Source organism: Saccopteryx leptura, chromosome 7 (genome assembly GCF_036850995.1).
Source record: "Saccopteryx leptura isolate mSacLep1 chromosome 7, mSacLep1_pri_phased_curated, whole genome shotgun sequence".
Lineage (NCBI taxonomy): Eukaryota > Metazoa > Chordata > Mammalia > Chiroptera > Emballonuridae > Saccopteryx > Saccopteryx leptura.
This window is the reverse complement of record NC_089509.1, coordinates 76,591,606-76,619,454: the sequence shown is the minus strand read 5'-3', so window position 1 is coordinate 76,619,454 and position 27,849 is coordinate 76,591,606. Positions and strand designations below refer to the sequence as shown.

General features: G+C 42.4%; 1 protein-coding gene and 1 non-coding gene across 3 annotated transcripts in view; one reads left to right on the top strand and one right to left on the bottom strand.

Annotated features, from left to right (window-relative positions):
• NEMP2 (nuclear envelope integral membrane protein 2) overlaps positions 1–23,986 on the top strand; it is a 95,430-nt gene extending 71,444 nt beyond the window's left edge. For both annotated transcript variants that reach the window (XM_066346234.1, XM_066346235.1), the window contains 8 exons: positions 7,207–7,322; positions 10,630–10,852; positions 10,994–11,066; positions 12,957–13,050; positions 13,841–13,955; positions 15,521–15,746; positions 20,083–20,259; positions 20,979–23,986. In XM_066346234.1, coding sequence (XP_066202331.1) covers positions 7,207–7,322; positions 10,630–10,852; positions 10,994–11,066; positions 12,957–13,050; positions 13,841–13,955; positions 15,521–15,746; positions 20,083–20,259; positions 20,979–21,102 — 1,148 coding nt within the window. In that variant the 3' untranslated portion in view covers positions 21,103–23,986. The remainder of the gene's footprint in view (positions 1–7,206; positions 7,323–10,629; positions 10,853–10,993; positions 11,067–12,956; positions 13,051–13,840; positions 13,956–15,520; positions 15,747–20,082; positions 20,260–20,978) is intronic.
• LOC136379271 (small nucleolar RNA SNORA29) lies at positions 19,152–19,288 on the bottom strand. The gene has a single exon (XR_010746749.1). It is a non-coding gene; the product is annotated as a small nucleolar RNA SNORA29 (small nucleolar RNA).
• Positions 23,987–27,849: the final 3,863 nt, after the last annotated feature.

The window sequence follows — 27,849 nt, the reverse complement described above, 5'->3', positions numbered from 1 at the left end:
GAGCTGTAGAAGGATGGCATTCAGGGTTGGTCCCCAGATACTTCTTTTTTTTAAATTTTTTTAAATTTATTCATTTAGAGAAAAGAGAGGGAGAGAGAGAAGGGGGGAGGAGCAGAAAGTGTCAACTCCCATATGTGCCTTGACAGGGCAAGCCCAGGGTTTTGAACGGGCGACTTCAGCGTTCCAGGTTGATGCTTGATCCGCTGCACCATCACAGGTCACTGGTCCCCAGATACTTCTAAGTGCTTGGGAGATGAGCCACTGCTGGCATAACCCGTACTTTCAGATCTTTCTCCTGATCCGAGTGAAATTTGAGGAAGTAAATACCTAAGTTATGGAGTGCCTTCCAGGGTGGAGACGTTTTTCAGCCCCAAATGGAAGCAGTAGCTCTCTCTAAGTAGCTATTCTTTCCTGACCAAGTGAATCATTATTGTTACATTTTTATGAATCCTTAGAAACTCCTTTTTGTTTTGTGGATTGCATTGTAAGGGGATTTTATTGATACTGTTGTGGACCAGCAAGTCCCATTCTAGTGGAATGAACAAGCTAAGTCTGAGGCCACATGAATAAATGACACCTGCAAACAGGCAGGCAGGTTCAGAGCCCTCAGTGGAAAGGCTTGGACAAGTGATAGAACTCAGATGGTTGTGCAGCTGGCTGCATTTTCTATTTCCCACCCGCAGTGGAGCTAGAGGAAGTAGAAACTGAAACATGTAATGTTTCTAGAAGATTGCTGAAGGGAAGAGAGGCCTTGCAAAGTAATAACCTTTATTAACAATCTAAGATTATTTTCAACCTTTGTCATCTCATGGCATGCATAAAATAATTACTAAAATTATGCAGCACACCAAATAGTTTTTTTTTCCAATCTGACAAAAAAAAATAGGTATAATTTTGACTTATTCACACCAGATGGCTGTTGTATTGGCTGTTGTCTTTTTTTTTTTTTAATGTTACAGTCTTAAAGGAAAAGAAGTCAGTGCCCCTGACTAAAGTCATGTGTCATGGTATACTGGTTGAAAATCGCTGCTCTAAGATAAAAAGATCTGGTTCTTTTTAGGGAAGTAGTAGGCCAGCCACAAGAACAATCTTGATTGTCACAAGTCACCGTCTTATGCCTCATCCAGGTAGCCTCTGCCTTCGAGTCACATGAACTCACTTGGAGCTAGGTTGTGGCTTCTTTTGGCTCTGAGTTTTTAATTTCTTAAATTCTTTGGAATTCTTGCATGGGTTTATTGAAATGCATGCACCTTAGGAGAAGAGGTGATAACAATGAGGGCAGCCAGAGGACACCATGAAATGTTGACACATTATCTTTTATGTCTCATGTATTGTATAAAGTCAACATCAGCTGTATCCCAAAAGCCAGAGGCCACTGTGGAAATTTCTGGGGAGACACTCTTTGCAACATGCTTTTAGTAGTGTTTCTGTAGGCTTCAATAGCCAGGGCCACCTACCTCCTCCATTTGTACTTTCCTCGATCTGGTTGAAGACTGAGGTGACATGCAGAGGAAGTTCTACTGGGCGTGCTCTTGCACAGAATAGACTGATAACACCATAGATGAGGAAACAGCAAGTAGGGAAATTTGAAGCATCTTGAGAACAGAAGGGTTGGTGTGGCTGGAGGAGTCAAGCAGAGGGAAAGTAGAAGAGAAGGTCAGAGGCACCCAGGTCCTTGGAAAGGAGGGTGGATTTTATTTCGGGTTTGATGAGAAGTTGTTGGAGGATTTTAACTAGGTAAATTATATGCTCTGATGTTTTTGAAAGACCTATGTGCTGATTAGAGAATAGGCTGTGGGTGGGGGGGGAATAATAGGGGCAATTCTGGAAGCAGGGAGACCAGCCAGAGGCCATTACAGTAATCCAAGGGCAAAGGGACTGTGGCTTCGACAACAGAGACATTTACTCCTAAGTGCAAACTTATATTGCATCATCTTACTCTAAAGAATTACAAATATTAAATGATATAGGAGACAGTCTTTGGACCAAATGGAGGAAAGCCTCTGTTAGCATTTGTTTGCAAAATTCAGGCCCCAAAGAGGATATTTCTTTAGATCACTAATAAAATGGTAGTTCACTGTTCTTATGGAAACAGTGTTCTTATGTCTCAGCCCTTGAAGTAGTGGAACCCACTATGAGAGGGAATGGCAGGGAGGGACCTGGGAGTCCTGTAAGGCCAGTAGTCATGGCCACCCTCACAGCCGCCTGGCTTATGCAGGTTCCCATTTGATTCGGATAGACAGTAATGAAACAACGGAGCCAAGAACTGGTGGGCCATTTTCTTTATTTCTAGCCTCGCACTCAGGAAGCGAGTAAAAACACACAGCAGGAAAACACTTCCCTTTCTATTCAGGGCTCCCAAAGCCACTGATTCATCCAAGTTTTTCTAGAATCAAAGGCCCTACTATCCTCAGTCATCTCCTTTTCCCCACCTGCACGCCTCCATCTTGCTACTTTCTCTCCAACCACCACGTAGCCTCTCTGCCAAAATGGCCGCCTAGCTCCTCTTTTCAAAACTTTTTGGCGGGACAAATTAGCATAACCTCCAGCACAGTTAGCATAACCAAACCCCTTCCCAAGCATGAAGATAATTAGCCCTATCATTTGGGTGGCTGCCGTTCACCTGGGCAGCGCCATTTTTAACAATAAAAGTGAGCAAAACCAGATAACATATTTTACAGACTTACTTGCCCAACAAGAAAAGTCCCTAGCATTGAGCATGTGAGTGGTAATAGAAGTAACTCTGAAGGAAGAACTGGCTAGAAGTTAACATTCTTAGGCTCTGGGGCTGCTGGGGTCTGTGGACCTTAGACCCCATGCTCTTCACCTGCCACACTGGAATGTGCTCCCTTTCCAATGATAGGTAGGAGTTCCTCTCTCATTGGGGAGCTTCAGCATAAAGTTTCGACTCTAGCTGCCTGGTGTAGCCCTGTTCGTGCTCAGAGAGCCTACAGGAAGCTATGCAGAGGCAGAAAGTGGAATATTGGAAGGTGAGTCCGAGCCCTCCTTCCAGTCCTGCTGCTGCTGCCCACTAGCTGAGGATTTTTAATGTGTTTTAGTGTGTTTTCATCACAGTTGCTTAGGCTCTTCCAGGTTCCATACTGCCTTCTTTGACATTTGTCTTTCATACAGCTAGCTGCAGCCCTTTGGTGCCCCTGGAGTGTTCAGCTCTTGCCCAGGAGCATTGGCATCTCAGATATACCCAAGTAGGCACCTCAGCATTGATTGCTTTGTGTGTTGGTAGCACTGGGTCTGCATTTTCCTTTTGGCTCTTGTGTATAAACAGATTGTGAAGAACTGCATTTTTTTTAGTATTTTTCCGAAATTAGAAGCGGGGAGGCAGTCAGATCCCTGCAGGCGCCCAACTGGGATCCACCCAGCATGCCCACCAGGGGGCGATGCTCTGCCCATCTGGGGTGTCACTCTGTTGTGGCCGGAGCCATTCTAGCGCCTGAGGCAGAGGCCACGGAGCCATCCTCAGTGCCTGGGCCAACTTTGCTCCAATGGAGCCTTGGCTGCGGGACGGGAAGAGAGAGATAGAAACGAGAGGGGGAAAGGTGGAGAAGCAGATGGCACTTCTCCTGTGTGACCTGACCAGGAATCAAACATGGGACTTCCACATGCCGGGCCGAAGCTCTACCACTGAGCCAACTGGCCAGGGCCAAGAACTGCATTTTTTAATTTGTTAGTATTTTGTATTTAACAGCTTCTTTTTTTTTATTAATTTTAATGGGGTGACATCAATAAATCAGGGTACATATGTTCAAAGAAAACATCTCCAGGTTATTTTGTCATTCAATTATGTTGCATACCCATCACCCAAAGTCAGATTGTCCTCCGTCACCTTGTATCTAGTTTTCTTTGTGCCCCTTCCCCTCTCCCTCCTGCCCCCCAACCACCACCTCACTCTTGTCCATGTCTCTTAGTCTCATTTTTATGTCCCACCTATGTATGGAATCATGCAGTTCTTAGTTTTTTTCTGATTTACTTATTTCACTCCGTATAATGTTATCAAGATCCATCCATTTTGTTGTAAATGATCCAATGTCATCATTTCTTATGGCTGAGTAGTATTCCATAGTATATATGTACCACATCTTCTTTATCCAGTTGTCTATTGAAGGGCTTTTTGGTTGTTTCCATGTCTTGGCCACTGTGAACAATGCTGCAATGAACATGGGGCTACATGTATCTTTACGTATCAATGTTTCTGAGTTTTTGGGGTATACACCCAGTAGAGGGATTGCTGGGTCATAAGGTAGTTCTATTTTCAGTTTTTTGAGGAACCACCATACTTTCTTCCATAATGGTTGTTGTATTTAACAGCTTCTAAAGCTTCCTTCTAATACCTTTTTGAGACCTGCCTCTTAACCTGGATTCTTTATTTGCACTTCAGACTCTGAGACTTTGCAAATTTGTTGATATATTTAAAAACATTCATTTTGTCAAAATGTTAAGCATAAAGATTAAATGATTTGACAGTGTTGCGGTGGAAGATACTGGATCCTTGTGTGATTTTCCTGCTTTGGTTGCTTTATGCAGTTGTGTTTCAGAAGTGGTGGGCATTCACAGTGGCTTTTTCCTAAGTCAGTCTCACCTTTTTGCAGCTTAATGCTAAGGATATTTCTAGCTAGCACAGGTACCTGTCTGAGCTTATTCAATATTATTCCCTAAATAGATTTAATTGTTGACTAGTCATTACTGGTTACAAGTTCTTTCCCAACTTTGGTGTAGCACAGGGGTCGGGAACCTTTTTGGCTGAGAGAACCATGAACGTCACATATTTTAAAATGTAATTCTGTGAGAGCCATACAACGACCCGTGTATGTTAGGCATTATTCAATAAAAATTTGGTGTTGTCCCGGAGGACAGCTGTGATTGGCTCCAGCCACCCACAACCATGGACATGAGCGGTAGGAAATGAATGGATTGTAATACATGAGAATGTTTTATATTTTTAACGTTATTTTTTTTATTAAAGATTTGTCTGCGAACCAGATGCAGCCATCAAAAGAGCCACATCTGGCTCACGAGCCATAGGTTCCCGACCCCTGGTGTAGCAGGTTATGCTAGTTTCATTTGAGGTTTTTCTGGAGAAACAGCTGACTGCATTTTCTTTAGAGCAGGGTTCCCCAAACTACGGCCCACGGGCCGCATGCGGCCCCCTGAGGCCATTTATCCGGCCCCCGCCACACTTCCAGAAGGGGCACCTGTTTCATTGGTGGTCAGTGAGAGGAGCATAGTTCCCATTGAAATACTGGTCAGTTCGTTGATTTAAATTTACTTTTCTTTATTTTAAATATTGTATTTGTTCCCGTTTTGTTTTTTTTACTTTAAAATAAGATATGTGCAGTGTGCATAGGGATTTGTTCATAGTTTTTTTTATAGTCCGGCCCTCCAATGGTCTGAGGGATAGTGAACTGGCTCCCTGTGTAAAAAGTTTGGGGACCCCTGCTTTAGAGGAATGATGGAGGAGGAAATTTGGGTGTAAATCCCATCTCTCTGTGTGCCCATGATCATTCCTGTTGACAGATGTGGTGGTGACACCGTATCTTGGATCTAGGATAATGTCTAACTTTCATCTCACTCCACTTTAAATTCCAGGATGGCAGCAGATGAATCCCATCACTATATATCACTATGTATTTTTCTTGTGGGATTTACTACATTTGCCTGCTTTAACATAGCACCTGTTTCCTCTCTTTCTCTTTGTATATTGTGTTGTGTTGTGTTGTATTATATGTTAATTATTATACATTATAATATGTTTATATATTACATATAACACACATGCATATTTATGCAACATGTTTATATATCTACATCTGTCTGTAGTCAGATTTCTCCTGTGCTACAGACCTATCCATCTTCATTTAGTCCCACCAACCAAAACTCAGTATGTCCAAAGTTGAACTCATCTCCCAGTTCCTTGCACAGTCACCCAGTATTCCTTATCTGAGTGAAGGGCCTCACCATCTCTCCATTCATCAGAACCGGCACATCATCTTGCTCTTCCTCATCTAATGAATCTCTAAGTCTGTTGATTCTATTTGCTAAGTGCTCTTTAATCTGTTCTTTCTACCTCCTACTCGGTTCATTTCTTGGTGAGCTCACTTCAGGGGCCTCCTTAGTGGTTCTTCTGCTTTCATTCTTCTTCCCCTCTAATACTTTGTATTGCTTCTAGAATGCTCTTTCTGAAACATGACTGTGTTCCCATCACTTACTCATGGAACTGGTTATTCCTTCTTTGTTCCCGCGGATCCAGGCTCTGTCCTTCCCTCCGCTGCTCAGTGCCTGGAAGCTGACCTCTGTGGGTTGCATCACCTGAGCTGCTTTGCCCTCTGACTTCCCTTTGGGTTTGGCCAGTGACAGGCACTGTTGGAAGGACAGGAGAGAGGCTAAGGTACCCATACCCTCACCCCACCATTCCGTTCAGCTGAAGTTGTGACCGGGCTTGCATTCCGCTGGACCACTGTCCTCCCTACCACAATCCCCAGTAGTTCCAGTAACATCTGGTCCTCCCTTTGCCATTTCAGCCTAGGGGTGTTGAAGGCTTCCTGCTGCTGTTGGTGCCTTATTCTCAATGCCTTAACCTTGCCCACATTGAACTCTTTTCAGTTAAATCCTCTTAAGTGTCAACAGTTTCCTGCTGAGACTTTTGATACTTACCTGAAAACCTTCAATGTTCTCCTTTCCTTTCGAGATGAAGTCCACATTCCTTTGTGTAATAATAACTACGCTTTCCTCTCTAGCTGCAGGGAAATGTCTTTATATCCCCTACACTCCACCCTTGTGAATAGCTGAACCACTTCTACGATTTCCCTCATCTCCGTAGTTTTGTACGTACTTGCCCCCCCAACTGCCTTTTGTTTTGTTACTTCCAACTTCATTCTTCAGTGCTTCACTCACAGTTCTTTTCTGGGAAGCTGCCCTCAGTTCTTTCCCTCAACTTCAGGAGTGAAGAAGTTGCCTATTCTTTGTACTCTTACAGTGTCCTTCAAATGTTGTCAAGGTATTGACACTGGACTGTAATTTTTGGTCTGTTTCCTGCTAGGTTGGAAAGACTAATTACCATATAGAAGAATTTATTGGTGATAGACTATAAAAACAGCTACCATTATTCCTGTGAATAAAACAAAGAAAAAATAGATAAGATTCTGGGTAATTACATATTTAGGAAATATATTTTTCTTTTACATTTCTCAGTTTCAAGTTGCAAAGCTTTGAAGGAAATGGATTTAATTAAAACCTCTAACTCAGACTGTTACTGCTACCATCAAAATCCCCAAATGGAGTGGAAATACATATGGTCAACTCTGCAGGTAAGAGCGTGCTTTTAAATTATGTCTTAGGAACAGGGAATTAAAATGGACTATTTTAAGATTAGAAAGTAGCTTTTGTATGTCATTGTGAAAGCTGACATGGTGATCATATACAGTGGGTCAGGAGGAAGGGTGTGTGGGGGTGACATTTATTCCTCATTCTCTTCACCAGCCCCTCTCCAAACCCCTCCACTAAGCAAGTACAGTGTACTTGCTATGTAGACACAGCTCAAGACAACACCTTCTTGCTTACTTTCCAAAATAATTGCCATCCCAAGCCGCTCTACGCAGAAATCCTGAAGTTACCTCTGTTCCCAGGTATGGCTAAGGTATGGTAGTTACTGTCAATATCCCTCATTCAACACTTAAAAAATATTTATTGAGCACCTACTAAGTGCCAAGAAGTCTTCTAGACTCTTAGGATACATCATTAAACAGAACAGATTTTTGTTCCGGTAATGTTGACACTCTTTGGTGGTGGGGGTAGGGTGGGGTAAACCATAAATAAAAGAGAAGAACATTATAAAACTAGTTAAGTGGTATGGAAAAGGAAGTAAGTAGATTAAGATAAGTGAAATAAGAGAGATGGGGGCAAGTTGCAGTATTTAAGAGTAGTCAGAGTAGAAAGTGACATTTGAGGAAGATTTCAGGTATCTGGGCAAAGAGTACTATAGGCTGTGAGAGTAGCTAGGATATACCAGTAGGCACACAATGTTGATTTGTACCATTACTGATAATTTACACCCGCTTTGATACTCCATTGAAGTGGTATCTTTCAGTTTAGAATTTTACTGCTGTAAAATGACTATTTTCACCTCTGTGAAGAATGAATATTTTCAGAAGATAATTTTAGTCTATGTAGAGATCCCATTCCTCATCAGAGTGTCACTGCCTAGTTTTATCATCCACTGATGATGCATGTCTGAATCATTTATCATGATGTTTGTCAAAGAGCAATTTTCTAATTTCATTATTCTTTTTATATTCATTGGCATTCTTCTATAGAGAGGAGTTTTCCCTCCTTCATTTTATTTATTTCCATGTACTGTCATGTATTGCCAATTCATTCACTGGACTACAATCCATTACTTTGGTTTATTTTGATATTCAAATTGTCCAAGATTTGGCCAGTAGGAGCCCCTTCAAACCAGCTCCTGTAGCCTTTTAACTTGTGTCCAGCATTTGAGCACTTCTATACCTCTGGCAAACAAGATGTTCCAGGCTTATCTTGTACTTTCTTAGACCCAGCTCTGGAATCATACACTTTTCCAAGGAGCATTCAGTGTTAGTAATGTTTATTACTACTGCGATATCATTATCTGACTGAAGTTGTTTAAAGAGGAACTGCAGACCGTGGGGAAGTGGAGTCAATAGAAGGCTTTTCTATGGGGAAAATATCGGCATATTTGTATGGTGATAGAAATGGGCTCATAGAGTGGGAAGAAGTACAGGTGGGATGTCCTTGAGTAGGCAGAGGTGGACCAGGTCCAGTGCACAGGTTGGGGTTTGTCGTGACAACAGAGCATGTAAATCTGTGGCAGAAATGTCCTCCCCACAGGTCAGAAGCAGAGCATCTGCCTGCAAATGCTGACAGGTGGGCTTATGGCAGTGGTCCCCAACCTTTCTTGGGCCACGGACCGGTTTAATATCAGAAAATATTTTCACGGACCAGCCTTTAGGGTGGGATGGATAAATGTATCATGTGACCAAGACAAGTGTCAAGAGTGAGTCTTAGATGAATGTAACAGAGGGAATCTGGTCATTTTTTAAAAATAAAACATCGTTCAGACTTAAATATAAATAAAACAGAAATAATGTAAGTTACTTATTCTTTCTCTGAGGACTGGTACCAAATGGCCCACGGACCGGTACCGGTCCGCAGCCCGGGGGTTGGGGACCATTGGCTTATGGGGATAAGAGCTGGTCACTGTTCTTTTCCTGTTTTCATTTTCAGTGAAGTAAGAGGGTCATCAGCCAAGAGTGCGGAGGCAGAGGACGTGTTGGGGTATTGATGACGGGGAAATTGTGGGATCGTAGAAGGGACAGAGGAGTGACTGGATAGGAATGGGTGGGGTGATTGCCTGCAGCTTTCACACCCGACTTCGGGTTCACAGTTAGGGAGGTGAAGTGAGACCACTGCATTTCTCCAGCCCCATCAGTGACACAAAAGCAAGAATGGAATAGGTGGAGGGTTGGATTTTGCAGGTGGGTATGACAGAAAAATTGGGCTGCAAAAGAGTCAAGGGCAATCTACCTGTAAGAGAATGATTCCTAAGGGCATATCTTGGCATCTAGCTGGATAGGAAGGGGCTCAGTACCATCATAGGATGAGGAGCAGGGTAAAGATGCCTGGTCCATGGCGGGGTCAAAGGCTTGCTGTGGTTGGGGTGCTAAAGGAAATGCTGGAAAGAGTGGTCAGCCAGTGAGATGCATGAAACACCACTTGTATTTGGGGCTTCGGTTTGGGACTGACGGGTCCCAGCGTGTTGCCATGGGAATGATTAGGTGAGGTGGGAAGAGTACAAGGACATAAGAAGAGAAGAATTCAAGGCCAGCATATTGGAAGGAATTTGGTGTGTATACTGTGTATGTTGAATCCCTGAGACATAGGACAGCAAGTAGTATTGGAGAGTGAGCAACAGTGAGCCGGGGGCTAAAGTCCAAGAGAAGTGAGGGGAAGGAGACAGTGGGTGAGATCACCTGATGCCTGAGAGTCAAAGCTGGTGCTCCTTTTTTCAGGCTTGCCCTAATCTTGGACAAAGAAGAGAAATAGGGAGGGATGGACAATGGCAGCAGCAAAGTTGTCATTTAATGACTAAGTGGTCACCATCTGCTTGGCATTGTAGCTAGTGCTTTGCTGTAAGACTTGAATGGGTTGGGTTCTGGTCCTTCTTCAGGAGACATGGTTCGGGAAGCCCGAGTACATATGTTCTGTCTGATCCAGAAGAAGGAAGCTTTTTCTCAGTCCAAGTAGAAAATGAGAGAGATAAACCCTATTCTCATATGATTATAACCAAGTAGTTTGCCACCTGTTAGTTTCTGTCTCATCTTATTTACTGTCCCTTGGCCACACTAACCTGGTCGAAAAGGGATTTAATCAGTCACAACTTAGGGGAACAAACACTTCCCGAAGTGTCTGTGCTGAAGTGTTTGTAGGTCCATCCTGGCCTCAAAACAATGCCACCTATTTCTGCTTCTTTACTCAGCTAGCCTTGGCCTCTCTTTACTCCTCTGTTTATAATTTTAAGAAGCTTTGAAGAAATTTTAACTTCTTGTATTTATGGAGTTGTTCATTCTTGTTTTATAGGTGAAAATTACCAGTTTAGGCCTGCTCAGTGTTGTATATATCACAGAAAGACATAATTGCCAATATCCAGAAACCGTTCTATCTTTTATCAAATGTGTGATTCATAAATTTTGGACACCACATGAGTCTCATGAAATAACTAGAACCATCAATCCATATGGGGAGACTGTGTGCTTCTCTGTGGAGCCTGTCAGAAGTTATACGATACGCGTGAGTCGAAACAGTAAGTCTGTTTTTGTTATACTGGACTTTTTCTGTTCACGTTTTCTGGAGTGACATTTCAGTAAATTGACTTTTCTCTTGATTTCCTAACACTAAATTGACACAACGTTTGTTTTGTGTGTGTATGCCTTTTCTACTCCAGTTGTGGATTTCAGACTCTTCCTTGTGTTTATGGCGGGCATTCTCCTCTTCTTTTATGCGAAGACTTTGAGTCGGTAAGTATTTATTTTTACTCTCTTTGTGAATCAAAAAGAGCATAGGACATTTTTGACACTATGCCATATCTTCCACACTAGTTCATAGATAGCTCTTGCTTTAGGTTTTGCAAACAATAGGTTTGAAGTTTGTCTTGAAAAGCCTTTCAAGGCCCTGGCCGGTTGGCTCAGTGGTAGAGCGTTGGCCTGGCGTGCAGGAGTCCTGGGTTCGATTCCCGGCCAGGGCACACAGGAGAAGCGCCCATCTGCTTCTCCACCCCTCACCCTCTCCTTCCTCTCTGTCTCTCTCTTCCCCTCCCACAGCCAAGGCTCCATTGGAGCAAAGATGGCCCGGGTGCTGAGGATGGCTCTGTGGCCTCTGCCTCAGGTGCTAGAATGGCTCTGGATGCAACAGAGCGACGCCCCAGAGGGGCAGAGCATCGCCCCTGGTGGGCATGCTGGGTAGATCCTGGTTGGGCGCATGCGGGAGTCTGTCTGACTGCCTCCCTGTTTCCAGCTTCGGAAAAGTGCAAAAAAGGAAAGCCTTTCAAACCAGTAATAGTTATTTGTATAGTTATGACAAGTGAATGTCACAGAGTGTTTTCACATGTATTATTTTTTATTATTTATTAATATACATTATTTTAATTTATTTAATCCTCTTAACTATGTGAACTCTGAATTATTGTTCTCATTTTATAGATGAGAAAATGAATATGTCATCACATGAGTAGTTCTTGCCAGGGCTGAGATTTCTACTCAGGTTTTCTGATGCCAGACACATTGTTCTCTCTATCATATTCAGACTGCCTCCCAGCTTTGTGGCTCTGGTACAGAAGGCTAAATTTAACAGATATTTGATAAATATTGTATTCTGATACTTTGTTTCTTACCACTTCAGCTAGTGAAAAAGTAATCTCTTTTCAATATTTTACTTCTTAGCTTGCTATTCTATTCTTTTTTTTTTTTTTTTGCATTTTTCTGAAGCTGGAAACAGGGAGAGACAGTCAGACAGACTCCCGCATGCGCCCGACTGGGATCCACCCGGCACGCCCACCATGGGGCGACGCTCTGCCCACCAGGGGGCAATGCTCTGCCCATCCTGGGCATCACCATGTTGCAACCAGAGCCACTCTAGCGCCTGAGGCAGAGGCCACAGAGCCATCCCCAGCGCCCGGGCCATTTTTGCTCCAATGGAGCCTTGGCTGCGGGAGGGGAAGAGAGAGACAGAGAGGAAGGTGCGGCGGAGGGGTGGAGAAGCAAATGGGCGCTTCTCCTGTGTGCCCTGGCTGGGAATCGAACCCGGGTCCTCCGCACGCTAGGCCGCCGCTCTACCGCTGAGCCAACCGGCCAGGGCAGCTTGCTATTCTTAACATTGTTTATTCTTGAGCTTTTCCTTATAGCATAATCAAGTGTTTAATATCATCTATGGTCCTTATAACTGTTGTTGCTTATATAGCATAAGAGTAAAGCTTGGGCTCAGAGGAGCTGGGCTGCAAGCCTGAATCCTCTAGCTAGCTGATGCTGATGTAGGGAAGGTCTTTAACTGATTGGTGTCTTAGTTTCCTCCACTGTAAAAATCAGACATGGATAACTGTTTCACAGGGCTGTTGTGAATGTGTCAAAGCTCTCAGACAAGTGCCTGCTATGTGGTAGGTGCTCAATAAGTATTGTTGGATCAGAGTCTGAAGAGAAGATAAGTCAAACATTCTTTTTCCAGTTAGTGGCAAGCTATTTACCATAAATTTCAGGTAGAGATTTAATTTTTCAAGAGTATAGTATATATTTAAGTTGACATCTGAGTTTTTCTTGTTAGTATTCTTTATGGCTACTGTTGTCAAGTTAAACATGTTTTTCATACTGACAGTCTGACTTGGCATTTAAATGGCTTTTTTCTGCTTGTTTTGACAGAAGCCCAACTTTCTACTACTCTTCGGGGACTGTGCTAGGTGTTCTAATGACATTTGTTTTTCTCCTGCTTCTGGTGAAAAGGTTAATTCCTAAGGTGGGTATACTTTATGCAAATGAATAAAGAATAGAAGTCAGCATCTTCATAGGCATTGATCAAATTAATTCATATTGGTATGATAATTCCTAATTCATACTATATTCCTGCATTGTATAAGCTGACTTTAAAATAGCTTTTTCTAGAGATTCCATATTTAATTGTTGCTCTATGTAGGCTTATATAGTAAGCTTTCGTGATATTTTTTAAGACCCTTTTATTTTCTAGGTAATGTGTTTTTCTTATGAATGATAGGGGCTGATTCTATGCTAAGTGAAAATTTCTCTTCTCTTGGCATAGCTGAGGACTCTCATGATGCCAAACCAGCAGAGCTTTGAATAATAGCATTGCTACATCTGAGGATTTCTTCATTATTATTAGTTCCCCAAAACAGAATGCCCTGTGCTTAGTTGAGGATAAAGAAATATTAGTTCATGATGATAATTGTTGCAGTTTCTCTAACCAAAGCTTGCAATTCCAGCATTATTTTGAGGTAAATGTGTTCTTTACAGTGGTGCTTCTCCAACCTGAATATATGTGTAAGTCTCATTAGACTCCTGTTGAAGTGTGGATTCTGATTTAGGAGTCTGGTGGGGCTAAGAGTGTATTCCAGCAAGCTCCTCGCTGATGTCATGGACCACACTCTTAAGTCAGACTCTAAAGGGTATTGAATTGACTTCAATGCAGTTTGGTATAGAAGTGTCTAAGACAGAGGGTTTATTTGTTTACTTCTATTTTTATGAGAGTGAATGAACCAAAAATTGTGTCATTTATTTTCTTCCACACACAGTATAGCACCTTTGGGGCTTTAATGGTTGGTTGTTGGTTTGCTTCAGTGTATGTGGTGTGCCAGTTGTTGGACAATCTGAAGTGGCTGTGGTATGAACACAGAATATATATATTAGGTAGGTAAAATTTTTTAAAAATACATTCTATTAAGAAAAGTACTACTACAGACTTTTTGGCATGTTTCCAGCATCTAAATTTTCATTTTGACCTAAGAAGTTCTGTTAAAAATATTTTATTCCCATAGTCGGTGATTTTAGTTCATTAGATCTTATTTTAGACTCTTTCCCTATGATATCTTTCTTAGTTTTCTATACTAATAATCAAAAGAGCAAAAAACTATTTTACTCCTTTTGACAGCATATGTTTTTGAATTGTGGTTAAACTCTGACCACATCTAACTTGTAATGAAAAAATTTCTCTAAAATGTGGCTCTTCATATCTTTTCCCTGATGTTTCAGTATGAAAGGTTAGAAATCATGAATATAAATGACTAATGAAAACTTTGCTTTTCAGAAACAGAGAGGCTATTAAGAAACCGCTTGTTCTCCTTGTTTCGTGTTATCAAAAAACACCAACTTTTTCTAATTGTTTCAGTTGGAAAATAATGGAGAATGAGAGACTTGTTTTTCTTCTAACGCTAACCCCAGATTCTCAAATGAGGTTACCCACCCAAAACAAAAGCAATAAATGTTTTATTTCATGTTAAGATTTTGTCTTTAATTCACTTTTTTATGCTAAAGTATTTTTAAAGTAAATTACCAATATCATGGCATGTGCCCCAAAATACTTCAGTAAGCATCTCAAAAACAAGAGCATTTTCCTTTATAGTTAAAAACCATTACATCTAAATAAAATTGATAATTATTTATGATCATCTGTTACCCGAGTCACATTTAAGTTCCCTAAATGGTTGGTTTGTATAGCTGGGATACAGTCCAGAATCACATTTTGTATCCATTAAGTCTCTTTTACTCCATCATAGTTCTTTTTTCATCACAATGATATATGCTGAAGACCCAAGCTAAGTTGTCCGATAGAATGTCTCACTTTTTGGATTTCTTTGATTACTCCTTTGTGGTATAATTTAACTATTTCCCTCTTCCCTCGGTTTCCTGTAAACTAGAAAACTAGATCTTGAGGCTTGCTTAGATACAAACAAAACACGCTGGGTGGGATACAGGAGAGGCCATGCGCGCTTTGCTTTGGACCCCCACAGGAGGTACAGAATAGCTTATCCTCCCACCATGATTAAATAAACGCTGAAATTGAGCGCTGGGCTGCAGGGTGACAGCCTGATCCCTCCACTGTAAAATTACGTTTTCTTTCTGTGATTAGAAAGTAAAAATAAAAATGGGGTTTATAGTGGGCTGTGACATATGCTAAGGCTTATTCCTGACCAAAGTAACCCTAATAACATTGCCCTTCTGGGGTTCTGGACTAAATCATGGAGATTAAATAATCTATGGTTATACATGCTAATTATTACAAGTTAGCCTAGTATCTCACATGGAAGGAGTAAGTAGCCTTAAATGCCTTTTTCAGTTTTACTTCATTAGAAAAAGAAAACAAAAATGAAGGTTTTTCTGGTATGTTGTTAGCTCTCAGTTGAGGCTCTGACAGGTTTTTCACATATATTTTCAAGTTCAGATTTATATTGGTCTACATTCTCCTGCTTTTGCAGGCTATGTCTTGATAGTTGGATTTCTCAGCTTTGCTGTGTGTTACAAACACGGGCCCCTTGTCAGTGAGAGGAGTATATGTCTCCTGGCGTGGACGCTGCGGCTCCTCTCCCTGTGTCTGATCTATGCCGGTGTCACCGTGCCTCAGCTCGCCTATGCGGTTATGGTCCTCATCCTGCTGTCCAGGCGTCTGCTTTACCCAGTCAAAGCAGTCAGTTATTTGTGGTGGTATGTATCTTTTGTTTTTCCTTTATATAAAAATTAGACATTTTGAGCTCTGGTTTTATTTATTGTCTGGGGAAAATTTTTGGACATATCATATTTAATCTCATGATTAACTACATTTCATTTGGAAATTTTTCTCTGAGAAAGGGTCCGATAGAGAACAGGAACATCTGACTTAATCTCCACTGCAGGCCTTGGAGATATACCACCCATTGCTATGTAAGTGCAGCACACCCGGAATTCACTAAAAGCAGTGACAAAACTACTTGGGCTCTGGGTCGCCTAAAGTTTTCACTTTCATTTTACATCTGCTTTCATTAGGGCCAAACACTGCATTAGAGGTATTTGTTGTGCTTATAATTTAAGAGTTAGGGACAGAAATGAATCATAAATGGTTGAAAGATATTATTTATATTTAGAACTTTCTTTTCTCTTACTTTTTTTTTTTTTTTGTATTTTTTTTTTTTTTTTTTTTTTTTGCATTTTTCTGAAGCTGGAAACAGGGAGAGACAGTCAGACAGACTCCCGCATGCGCCTGACCGGGATCCACCTGGCACGCCCACCAGGGGCGACGCTCTGCCCATCCTGGGTGTCGCCATGTTGCGACCAGAGCCACTCTAGCGCCTGAGGCAGAGGCCACAGAGCCATCCCCAGCACCCGGGCCATCTTTGCTCCAATGGAGCCTTGGCTGCGGGAGGGGAAGAGAGAGACAGAGAGGAAGGCGCGGCGGAGGGGTGGAGAAGCAAATGGGCGCTTCTCCTATGTGCCCTGGCCGGGAATCGAACCCGGGTCCTCCGCACGCTAGGCCGACGCTCTACCGCTGAGCCAACCGGCCAGGGCTCTCTTATGTTTTAAGTTACGGCTTAAGCCTTTTGAAAGTACAGAAAGATGTAACTGCTATCATGACAGCTTCACTGAGCCTGACGGAACACCTGTCAGGTACACAGGTTAAGGACATGGTCCCTACCCTTGAGGTATACTTGTTGAAACAAAGGCTTACATTGTCATATGTTTTAAGTGTTATAATAGCCTGACCAAGCGGTGGCACAGTGGATAGAGCATTGGACTGGGATGCAGAGGACCCAGGTTCGAGACCCTGAGGTCGCCAGCTTGAGCGCGGGCTCATCTGGCTTGAGCAAAAGGCTCACCAGCTTGGACCCAAGGTCGCTGGCTCAAGCAAGGGGTCACTCGGTCTGCTGAAGGCCTGCAGTCAAGGCATGTATGAGAAAGCAATCAATGAACAACTAAGATGTCGCAACGAGGAACTAATGATTGATGCTTCTCATCTCTCTCTGTTCCTGCCTGTCTGTCCCTATCTATCCCTCTCTCTGACTCTCTCTCTGTCCCTGTAAATAAATAAATAAATAAATAAATAAATAAATAAATAAATAAATAAATAAAAATAATGTGTTATAATAGGCCTGCCCAGGGACTATGGTCTTGTAAGTTCAGGAAAATTTCTGTAGGAAATATTACTGGACTGAATCTTCATGAATCAAAATAGCCAGGTGACTAACTGGAGGAAGGACTTTCCTTGCGGAGAAAGCCTGGTTTGGAACCATCATGAGGCAGGCAAGTGGAAGGTTTTGTAGGCCTTGCTAATAAGTCTGTTCTGATCCTGTGCACAGTGGAGGGCGGTAACCAATATGCCTTTTAGGCAGTGCTCCCTGACTAATCCCTAGACAGGAGTTATGTATCCATATGGTTGGCGGCCAGTACTGAGTGAGTGATGCCTAGCAGGGGTGAGGTCATGGGGTGATCGTGCAGAGTGTGGGAGATTTTTCAATGCAGCTTCACTGACAAGGGGGCAGTTACCACTCAGCGTGAGCTGACTGTTGTTTGTTTGAATATGGGCCCTACTTTGCCAAGTCTTCTGATTTTCTAGAAATGCTAGGAATGTGGATTAGAATGTGAGTTTTTATGATTTCAAATGTTGGCAGCTATTCTGAAAATAAAAATATCCAATAAGCAAAAATCAAAGCTGAAGTCATAGCAGTGGAGTGTGGCCCACCTGTAGGTTCTGAGAGCAGCAGGCAAGAGAGCAGTTATCATACATCACAGTGGTCCAGGCAAGAGGTGATGAGGGTCTGGAGTAAGGCAGGGAGACCAAGGCTGGAAGAGGGAGTTAATAACTATTTACAAAGTAAACTTAGCTGTAAGGAAGAAGACTCTGGTAACTGGTAGTTATGGATCTGATGACGGCATCTGTGGTGATGTCACAGGTTAAATTCGCCAGTGTCAGGACAGAGCCCCTATGCAGAGGATGTTGCTGAGGCTGAAAGGCATCAGGGCCAGGTTGGAGGAGCTGATACTGGCCGATCTCTGTTCCATGTCAGAGCCCAACAGTGACTGGGATTACCAGCGGGCCCCCTGCCAGGAGCAAGCTGACCACTTTACACCCTCCAGGCCTCGGGTCATTTGCCACGCTTGCTTTCTGAGGATAGAATTTCTTCCTCTCTCCCTCTAAAACATCCAGCTGCCCTGCTAGGACAGAGTATGTTGTCACCAGCATGTCAGTTCTTTTAAGTACTAGCTGTGCATTCTGTTACTGTGAACATAATAAAATGTAATATAACTTCCTCAGCTTTTCATTTGCTAGTGAATAATTATGTGAAGAACTAGGGGGTAAAAAAAACAAGGACTTACTTATAGGTTAAATAATAAACCAGAGAAATAATACCTTGATTTCTAGAGTACTATCTAGTTTGCAAAGAGCTGTTTGAATATATTTTAATAATATATAGTAGCTATTTACTTTATTATTATACTTATTGAACACTTACTATGGACCATTCACTGTGCTAAGTAAGCACTTTATTCAAAATCTCTCTCTCTCTCTTTCTTAAGTGAGAGGAGGGGAGATAGACTCCCACATGTACCCTGACCGGGATCTACCCGGCAAACCCCTGTCTGGGGCCAGTGCTCAAATCAGCCAAGCTATTCCCAACACCTGGGACTCATACTCGAACTAATCAAGCCACTGGCTGGCTACAAGAAGGGAATAGAGAGAGAAGAGGGAAAAGAGAAGCAGATGGTTGCATCTTCTATGTGCCCTGACCAGGAATTGAACCTGGGATATCTGAACACGGGGCCTACGCTCTATCCCCTGAGCCAACCAGCCAGGGCACAAAATATCTCTTAATCTGTACAGTGACCTAATGAGGTAGATGTTACTGCTTTCAGTTTTTTCATATGACCTAATTGAGGCTCAGAACTGTTAAGGAATTGGAGGACTGTGTCCCAATCTGCTGCTAGTGGCCAGGACTTGTCCTCTAGGAAGACCAGGCTAGGTATTCAGAAAAGGAGAAGGAAATGACATCACTGGTTCCCTAATCCAGCATTTCAACCAACCACCAGATGATCTTTTAAAGTTAAAAAGGTTTTCAGGTTCTAGTTCTTTTTCTTTTTTTTTTTCTGTTTAGCCATTTCATATAGGAGGAGGACACAGAAAAGTCCTCTTTCTTCAGATCATGGCAACTTTAATCTATCCCATAAGCATAGCCACTAAAATCTATTAGTAGAAAATGTGATAGTCAAATGGGAATCACGTCCCAATTCTTAAGAAAATATATGATCAAAATTCCTGCTGTTTATTCTGATGCTGATTCTGATTCTGGACTCTGGTTAAATTAGCATTTAAATTACCCAAAAACATTTTTAAAAAATCATTTCTAAATATATGTGTTAAAACCTTACCCTCATTACCATTTTTAGGAGATTCTTCCCTTTACAACTTTCCTGGTAGGGAAAAAAATTCCAGTCATGAACCCTCCAGCATGTATCAGAGCAAGAATTGTTATAAATTATTGTACATACACTACCCTTGTACAGTAATTACTCCGTCTCTAGGATTAGTCAGAATCACCGCCACTAGGTGGAGGCAGTATCCCACAAATCCTCCTTCTGTTCTGTCTAAAAGTTAGGTGCTGAGGGATTCTGCTTGGTCTTCATAAAAGGACATCCCAAAGGCTTGCTTCTGTAAGTTCCCAAGAAAATCAGCAGGCCAGGCATAAAAAAGCCGGACTTTTAATCATCTGATTGTGTGATTAGAAACCACCGAGGAAGAAAGAAACAATTAACATCTGTATTGGAAATTGATCATCAAATGCCTTGGGTTGTTTCTTTAGGGTGGCCCTAAAGAGGGGAAATGTATTATGAGGCCCAAACTGCATTTTCTAGGTACCTCGTTCATGATAACAACAAAAAGCATACTATGATAGAAAGGAAGTTAAAAAATATTGCTATTACTGTCAAAGAAATGTATTTTCAAAATCTTAAGGGTTGAACTGAATAATAAAATATGGCCAGAAATCTAGCAACCAAATGCCACCTGTCTTAGGACAATGAAGAAATGGTTTACATCAGAAAAGCTGGTGGTGAAGTATCTTACTGAAGATGAGTACAGGGAACAAGCTGATGCTGAAACAACCAGTGCTTTGGAGGAACTGCGCCGAGCCTGCCAAAGACCCGACTTCCCATCATGGCTGGCCATTTCCAGACTCCAGGCTCCTAAAAAGTAAGCCCTGTTCAGCTATTGGACCACAACTGGGGTTAGAATTATTGTGAAAATACTGTGGTGGCTTGACTAGACACACCTCACTTCCCTGGATAAGAGATGAAGTGGAGGCTGTCGCAGGTTCTTTTTCCTCAATGCTCTGACTTGCTCAGTAGAGCTGCTAATGTCAGAATAAATATTGATCTGATGTGCTTTATAGGGAAGGCCCTAAAGATAACTTTCATGTAAGAAGGAGGGAGGTGGAATGGGCTGTGTCACCTGCTTCTCGTTCTACTGGTGTGGAAAATAATTTTTATAGTTCACCAAGAAGGGCATCTCTGCCCCCATATCTTTTCCTTCCTGCTTCCCCTCTTCATAGCGTTATTCCAATGCCAGTGCATTCAAATTAAAGATCAGAGGGGGAAAATATTAAAATCATGAATAAACTATAAATCTAAACTAATAATAAAGACAGGAGAGAGGAATTAGAAAGCAGGAGTGGGTACGTTTGGCAGCACTAAGTGCCTGTGTCTGCCCACTCCCCAGCCTTTCCCTCAGTATCTCGAGAAGGATCATGTGCCATTCCTGGTTTTATACCCCCTGTGTAAATGCCATTCTCTGCTGCTGCGAAGTCCAATTTCATTAAAGAGGATAGGTAACAAGGGAACTGTTATCTTTCAAATAAACCTTTTTGTCCTCATATTAACTTTATTTAAAACAAACAAACAAAAACTTAATAGGTTTGCAGACTTTGTGCTTGGAGGAAGCCACTTGTCGCCTGAAGAAATCAGTCTTCATGAAGAACAATATGGCCTTGGGGGTGCCTTCTTGGAAGAGCAGCTCTTTAACCTGAGGACTGCCTGACAGCCTCCCTGCTTGCTGACTGCATTCTGGACAAGGAAATGGGTAAAAGCCAGGCATCCTTTTAAAGTTGTTTTAGGGAACGTGGCAAAAGCATTTTCTATGGAGAAAAATCAAGTTGCACCAGAAAGGAAAACTAAACTGTATTGAAGATAACTGATCATTCTTGACGGGTTTTTCTATTTATTGTACTGTAGATGTCACTAAGATTCTATGACCGTCATTACGACTTCCCTTGAATGAAGACTGTCATTAGGAACAAGGGAATTGTGTTGATTTTCAAGGGGACCAGTAAACATGAATAGGTGCCTTGTCCACACCTGGGCATTAAATCCTCTCAATCCCCAGAACCTGTGACAAAAGACTGCATTACTCTCCTAAATGTTATCAACCTAAGTGCTGGCAGAAACCTGAGATAGGCTGGACTAGTGTTTTCCAAAACAGTAAGGGGGATTCTGAGGTCAAGTAGGATTGATACAAAGTTAAACAAAAGGACTGCAGGACTCCTTAGAACCTTTAATAATAATGCTGATGAACATTGTGAATCTCCTAAAGAGGAGAAATTGTGTGTAGCCGTTTCTGACTGAATTTGAGCACAGAACCATTTTTCAGGAGCTTAAAATTCCCTTGGCTCATGTTTAGAAAAATGCTAATAATAGAGGTTAAACAACTAGTTCAAAACTAAAAAAGTATTTAAGGGCAGCACTGGGACTAGAGCTTTGGCCCTAGTGTTTCCTGTGACTCAGGGAAAAGAGACCTTTAAAGGCGAGTCGCGAGGTCATCTCCCTACAGCTTTGTGCCTCACTTTTTTATTTTTTAATAATGGCCAACTACCTATATGGTAACTGTGATAAAAAGAAACATTTCTTAAGATTATATTTTAAAGTTTTTTTTTTTATTTTTTATTTTTTTTATTTTTCTGAAGCCGGAAACAGGGAGAGACAGTCAGACAGACTCCCGCATGCGCCCAACCGGGATCCACCCGGCATCCACCCGGCACGCCCACCAGGGGCGACGCTCTGCCCCTCCCCCTCCGGGGCATCGCTCTGCCGAGACCAGAGCCACTCTAGCGCCTGGGGCAGAGGCCAAGGAGCCATCCCCAGCGCCCGGGCCATCTTTGCTCCAATGGAGCCTTGGCTGCGGGAGGGGAAGAGAGAGACAGAGAGGAAGGAGGGATGGGGTGGAGAAGCAAATGGGCGCTTCTCCTATGTGCCCTGGCCGGGAATCGAACCCGGGTCCCCCGCACGCCAGGCCGACTGGCCAGGGCTTATTTTAAAGTTTTGATAAGACTTTTATAGATTTATAATAAGGGTTAGAAATTTGAATTTTTATGTATTTTTTGTATTTTGAAATTGAAGGCATTTAAACTTGAGACATTTTGTATTGACTGGTCCATTTTTAAAACCTGTTTAATTTTATATGTTTGTAATTTTATATGTTTTGTAATTTTCTACAAAATTGATTTGTGATCTTTCTTACAGAGAACAAATCTTTTTTTCTTGCTTCATGATGTTAAACTCCAGAGTGAAATGAGGGACTGTGAGCTTTGACTCTGAACAAAGGAGATAGGTCTAAGCCAGGGGTCCCCAAACTACGGCCCGCGGGCCACATGCGGCCCCCTGAGGCCATTTATCCAGCCCCTGCCGCACTTCTGGAAGGGGCACCTCTTTCATTGGTGGTCAGTGAGAGGAGCATAGTTCCCATTTAAATACTGGTCAGTTTGTTGATTTAAATTTACTTGTTCTTTATTTTAAATATTGTATTTGTTCCCGTTTTGTTTTTTTTACTTTAAAATAAGATATGTGCAGTGTGCATAGGGATTTGTTCATAGTTTTTTTTATAGTCCGGCCCTCCAATGGTCTGAGGGACAGTGAACTGGCCCCCTGAGTAAAAAGTTTGGGGACCCCTGGCTAAGCAAAGATCTGAACATGGTCCAACAGTCTAAGTGCTAAGGTGTTGCTAAACTGATTCTCTTTAAGAATCAAACTCAGGCTTTTTTGCGGTGATGGGACCATAAGGAACAGAGGCATGAAGGGGGCATCCTTCACTAGAAGAGAGGTGGCAGAGGTGGGAGGGAGGCATCGTTCACTAGAAGAGAGGTGGCAGAGGTGGGAGGGAGGCATCGTTCACTAGAAGAGAGGTGGCAGAGGTGGGAGGGAGGCATCCTTCACTAGAAGAGAGGTGGCAGAGGTGGGAGGTGGCGAGAGCTGAGGCACTGCCCTCCTGAGCCGTATTCAGCCGAGTTGTTCGAAATTGTGGAATGAGAGTGTGGCTGCTCACTTGGAGCTTTCTAGATTGATTTCCAAATGATATTTCCTCTTAAAGCAGTTTGTCAGTGTTTTACAGGTCTCTGTTTTTGCCAGACGCCTTTTAATATTAGGAGCTTTTGTTATTTTTGTGAAATGCACTAAATTCAATCTGTGCTTTCACACAGACTCTTATTTTAAAAATCAAAGAAAGTGTGTTTCATTCAGATTTATGATGATGTTTTATAAATGTAAACAGTTCTCAACATCATTTTTTTTACAGTTCAATCTGATTTTTTTAATAATTAGATTTATTGGTGACACATTATAAATGTATCAGATGGAGTCAGTGGTTGTGCTCACTATGTTCCTCTCCCAAGAAGCAGTTTGTGTCCTACAAAGTGGGTGTAACATGTGAAGAGTCTGTTGGAGTTCCCAGAAGTCATCGCAGCCAGGACAGCTGCAGGGCCTTACTGTGCCAGGGCAGAGGGTCTGACCAAGCTGGGTGTAACCATCACAGTAAAAACAGCCAGAGAGAAATAGAGCTGCCGTCTTCCAGGATGTTGTTTGTCATGTTATTTTTAAGAGGACGTCATGGATTTGTCAGTGTGTTATGTGAGTACTGTGAAAAGCTAAACAATTAAAAGCATTACTTGTAATATATTTGGTATATTTCTGTTGTGTTCATTTGATTTGGGCTTATTATAGAGCTGATCACAGTTCTAACCTTCATCAAGCAATATTACAGATAACTCCCATAAGAGATCCTTTTCCTCTTTTTCTTCCTCCTTTCCCAGTTTCTCTTTCTCCCTCCCCCTTCCTTCCTTTCTTTCTTTCCCAAAGGCCTTTAAACAGTGATTTAAATGACAATTCAGTAAAATAGCTCTGTCCTTCACAGGTGGTTGAAGGTTTGCTTGGTGCTTCCACCTGCAGAGGCATCAGCTGCGGATCCTAACAGAACCCTTTGTTGTGTCCTTGCTTAGCTCAGTGCCTCACAAAAGCTTACTGTTGTTAGAAAGTGGACTGTTTGACACCAAAGTGTGGGTGAGATACCGGGGAGGTGGCCATGCCTAAACAATTGTATCATTCAAATGCTATTTTCTAAAAACTCTAAAACACATTTTACATATCATAAAAAATGCTTTGTGAATTAGTTTGCCAGTAATACTTTGGGATGAATTACAGAGGTGTGTCCCATCAGACATTTGAGATGATATTTGAATTTATGACTTCTTTTAAATCTAGTAACGTAAGAGATTTAAAAAAGTTTAAAATAGATGATGGGTTACATCACTATATCTAAACATGAAATGGTGTCAAGAAGAAAAAGGATGTTACATTATTCTGTATGTAAATATTCCCCATTTAGAGAAGTGTAGTTTTTAAAATCAGCCCTTTTTTTTTTGCCCACCTGATCGAAGGATCCTGTGCATAGGTAACATCATGGGTGTGGAATTTGAAGAAGCCTGCAGTGAGAGGTATTTTTAGGTGACTCCAGGAGCCAACTGCCTTCTGAGATACACCACTGGGTATGACATTGATGAGTTAACCATATAGATGTGATTCATGACCTCATTGATTCAGAACCTTGATTTTTGTCATTGCACCTTAAGAAGACCTTTCTCACATTAGCCAATTCATATAGTCTGTCCATTTAGTGATTCATAGCCAACAACATAACTACAGCATAAGGATAAAAACGGTTGAATTGATATGACCAGATGTAAGGCCAACAGTCACCGCCGTCATGGCCATGCACATGCAGGTTCTCATTGGATTTGGGAAGATGGTAAAGAAACAGAGGAGCCAAAAAATGGTGGGCCATTCCTTTATTAAAGTCTTGCACCGGCCGACGAGCAAACAAACAGGGAAAACACTTCCTTTCGGTCCACAACCAGGGGAATCTTCTCTGGTTCCTCCTAGAATCAAAGGCCTCAGCAGTCTCAGCGGAGCTTGCAAAGCCCCTCACCTCTGGTTCCCATCTGCACATCTTCTCTTTCTCTGCCAACATGGCTTCTTTCTCTGCAAAACTGGCTTCTTCAGCACTCCGCATTCTCTGTCTCTCACTCTGCAAACATGGCTTTCTCTTTCTCCTTCTGCTCTCTCTTTTCAAAACTTTCTGGAGCAAAAACCTCTCCCTCAGCAAACATTAGCAAAACAGTGGCAAACATTAGCAAAACAGTGGTCCTTCCCAAGCAGGAAGGTAGTTTACAATTTCACAGACCACATATACCTGGTGCTGCCCAGCCCCCAATACAAAGTATAAGAGAGCAAACATAAAAATTATATTTTACAAACTTATTTGACCAACACCAGCAGCATCTCTCAGAAGACAGATCTACAAGGGGTTAAATTGTAGTACAAATATTGCATGGTGAACAAAAAGAGCACAAAAGTAGTTTGCTATATTAGTCACATGTTCAATTTCATCAGACCAAAAAGTCTAATGCAAACACCCCTGAATGGGACTAGCTTTGCTAAAGTGATGAGATACCTAGTGTGTTGGTAAAGACCTCCCCTTTATGCAGGCCTGACCAACTTCTTCCTCTCTATGACTTTTCCTAATCTTTAGATATTGATCAATATCTGATACCCCATCTAGTGGGCATGTTCTTTGTTAAGATGTATTAAAATCACCCTGGCCGGTTGGCTCAGCGGTAGAGCATTGGCCCAGCAAGTGGAAGTCCTGGGTTCGATTCCCAGCCAGGCACATAGGAGAAGTGCCCATCTGCTTCTCCACCCCTCCCCCTCTCTTTTCTCTTTGTTTCTCTCTTTCCCTCCCACAGCCAAAGCTCCACTGGAGCAAAGTTGGTCCGGACGCTGAGGAAGGCTCCGTAGCCTCCGCCTCAGGCGCTAGAATGGCTCGTGTGGCAACAGAGCATCACCCTGGTGGGCATGCCAGGTGGATCCCAGTTGGGCACATGCGGGAGTCTCTCTCTGTCTCCCCGCTTCTCACTTCAGAAAAATACCCAGAAAAGGATATATTAAAATCTTCAGTTTCTTGGGCCTAGGAGTCTAGTTGTCTTAAGGTAACTGCACATTTTTGCTACCTTAATGAGTCATCAGAGATGAGGGATGAGTATATACAGTATTTACCATAATAAATCTTAGGAGGTACATTCAGTGGGATAGCTGCTCTTATTTATTGTTTTAATAATTTGGGGGGGGGATGTGTTTGTTTTTAGATTTGGTCCATTTCCCCAAAAAGCAGTGATGAAAAGGAGAAAGAGGAAGAGTATCAGTATTTATTGGAGATCTATCAGGCACTGTACTAGACACTTTAGATTCCTCTTCATTTGAACCTCATAACCACTCTAATATGTTTTAGTATCTTTCTACTTTACATTTGAAGAAAGACTCAGAGAAGGTAAAGAGAAGGTTCCTGAAGAACTTACAAAGCTAAAGTAGTAGAATCAGAATTTGAGCCTCAGTGTTTCAATGCCTAGGACCTTTCTACTTCCTACTTCCTTTATTACCATCTTAAAAAAAGAAAAACCCTGCTGGCCAGTTTGCTCAGTGGTAGAGCATCAGCCTGGTGTGTAGATGTCCTGGGTTCGATTCCTGGTCAGAGCACACAGGAAAAGCAACCGTCTGCTTCTCCATACCTCCCCCTCCCACAGCCATGGCTTGATTGGTTCGAGTGCATGGGCCCCAGGTGCTGAGGATGGCTCTGTGGAGCCTCCTCCTCAGGTGCTAGAAACAGATTGCTTGGGAGCATGGCCCCAGATGGGCAGAACATCGGCCCCAGATAGGTTGCCAGGTGGATCCCAGTTGGGGCACATGCAGGTGTCTGTCTCTCTCTCTTCCTCTCACTTGGAAAAGAAAAAAGTTGTTAAGGAAGTGGCCTTATTCCTAATCCATTCACAAGACAACTGCATCTGTTGGTGTTATGCTTATGCAAATATGTGCCTGGACGGACCCGGCACTGTGACACAGTGGATTGAGCGTCCGACTGGGACACAGAGGATGCAGGTTCAAAACCCCAAGGTCGCCAGCTGGAGCACGGACTCATCCAGCTTGAGTGCTTGGTCACTGGCTTGAGCATGAATCATAGACATGATCCAGTGGTCGCTGGCTTGAGCCCAAACATTAGTTGCTTGAAGCTCAAGGTTGCTGGCTTGAGCCCAAGGTCACTAGCTTGAGCAAGGGGTCACTTGCTCTGCTGTAGCACCCTGGTCAAGGCACATACGAGAAAGCAATTAGTGAACAACTAAGGTGCTGCAACAAAGAATTGATGCATCTCATCTTTCTTCCTTTCTGTCTGTCCCTATCTGTCCCTCTCTCTATCTCTGTCTCTAAAAAAAAAAAGTGTGTGTATACACACACACAAACGCACACACACACACACACATATGCCTATAGTTATGTGTACAATAGTAGATCATGGTCCACAGCAGTGCTCCTAAACCATCTTGGGTGATAGACCAGTGCCCCTCACCCAGCCCATCACAAACAATATTTTTGTAAAATACACTAAAAATAAATTAGAAAAAATTTAGATATA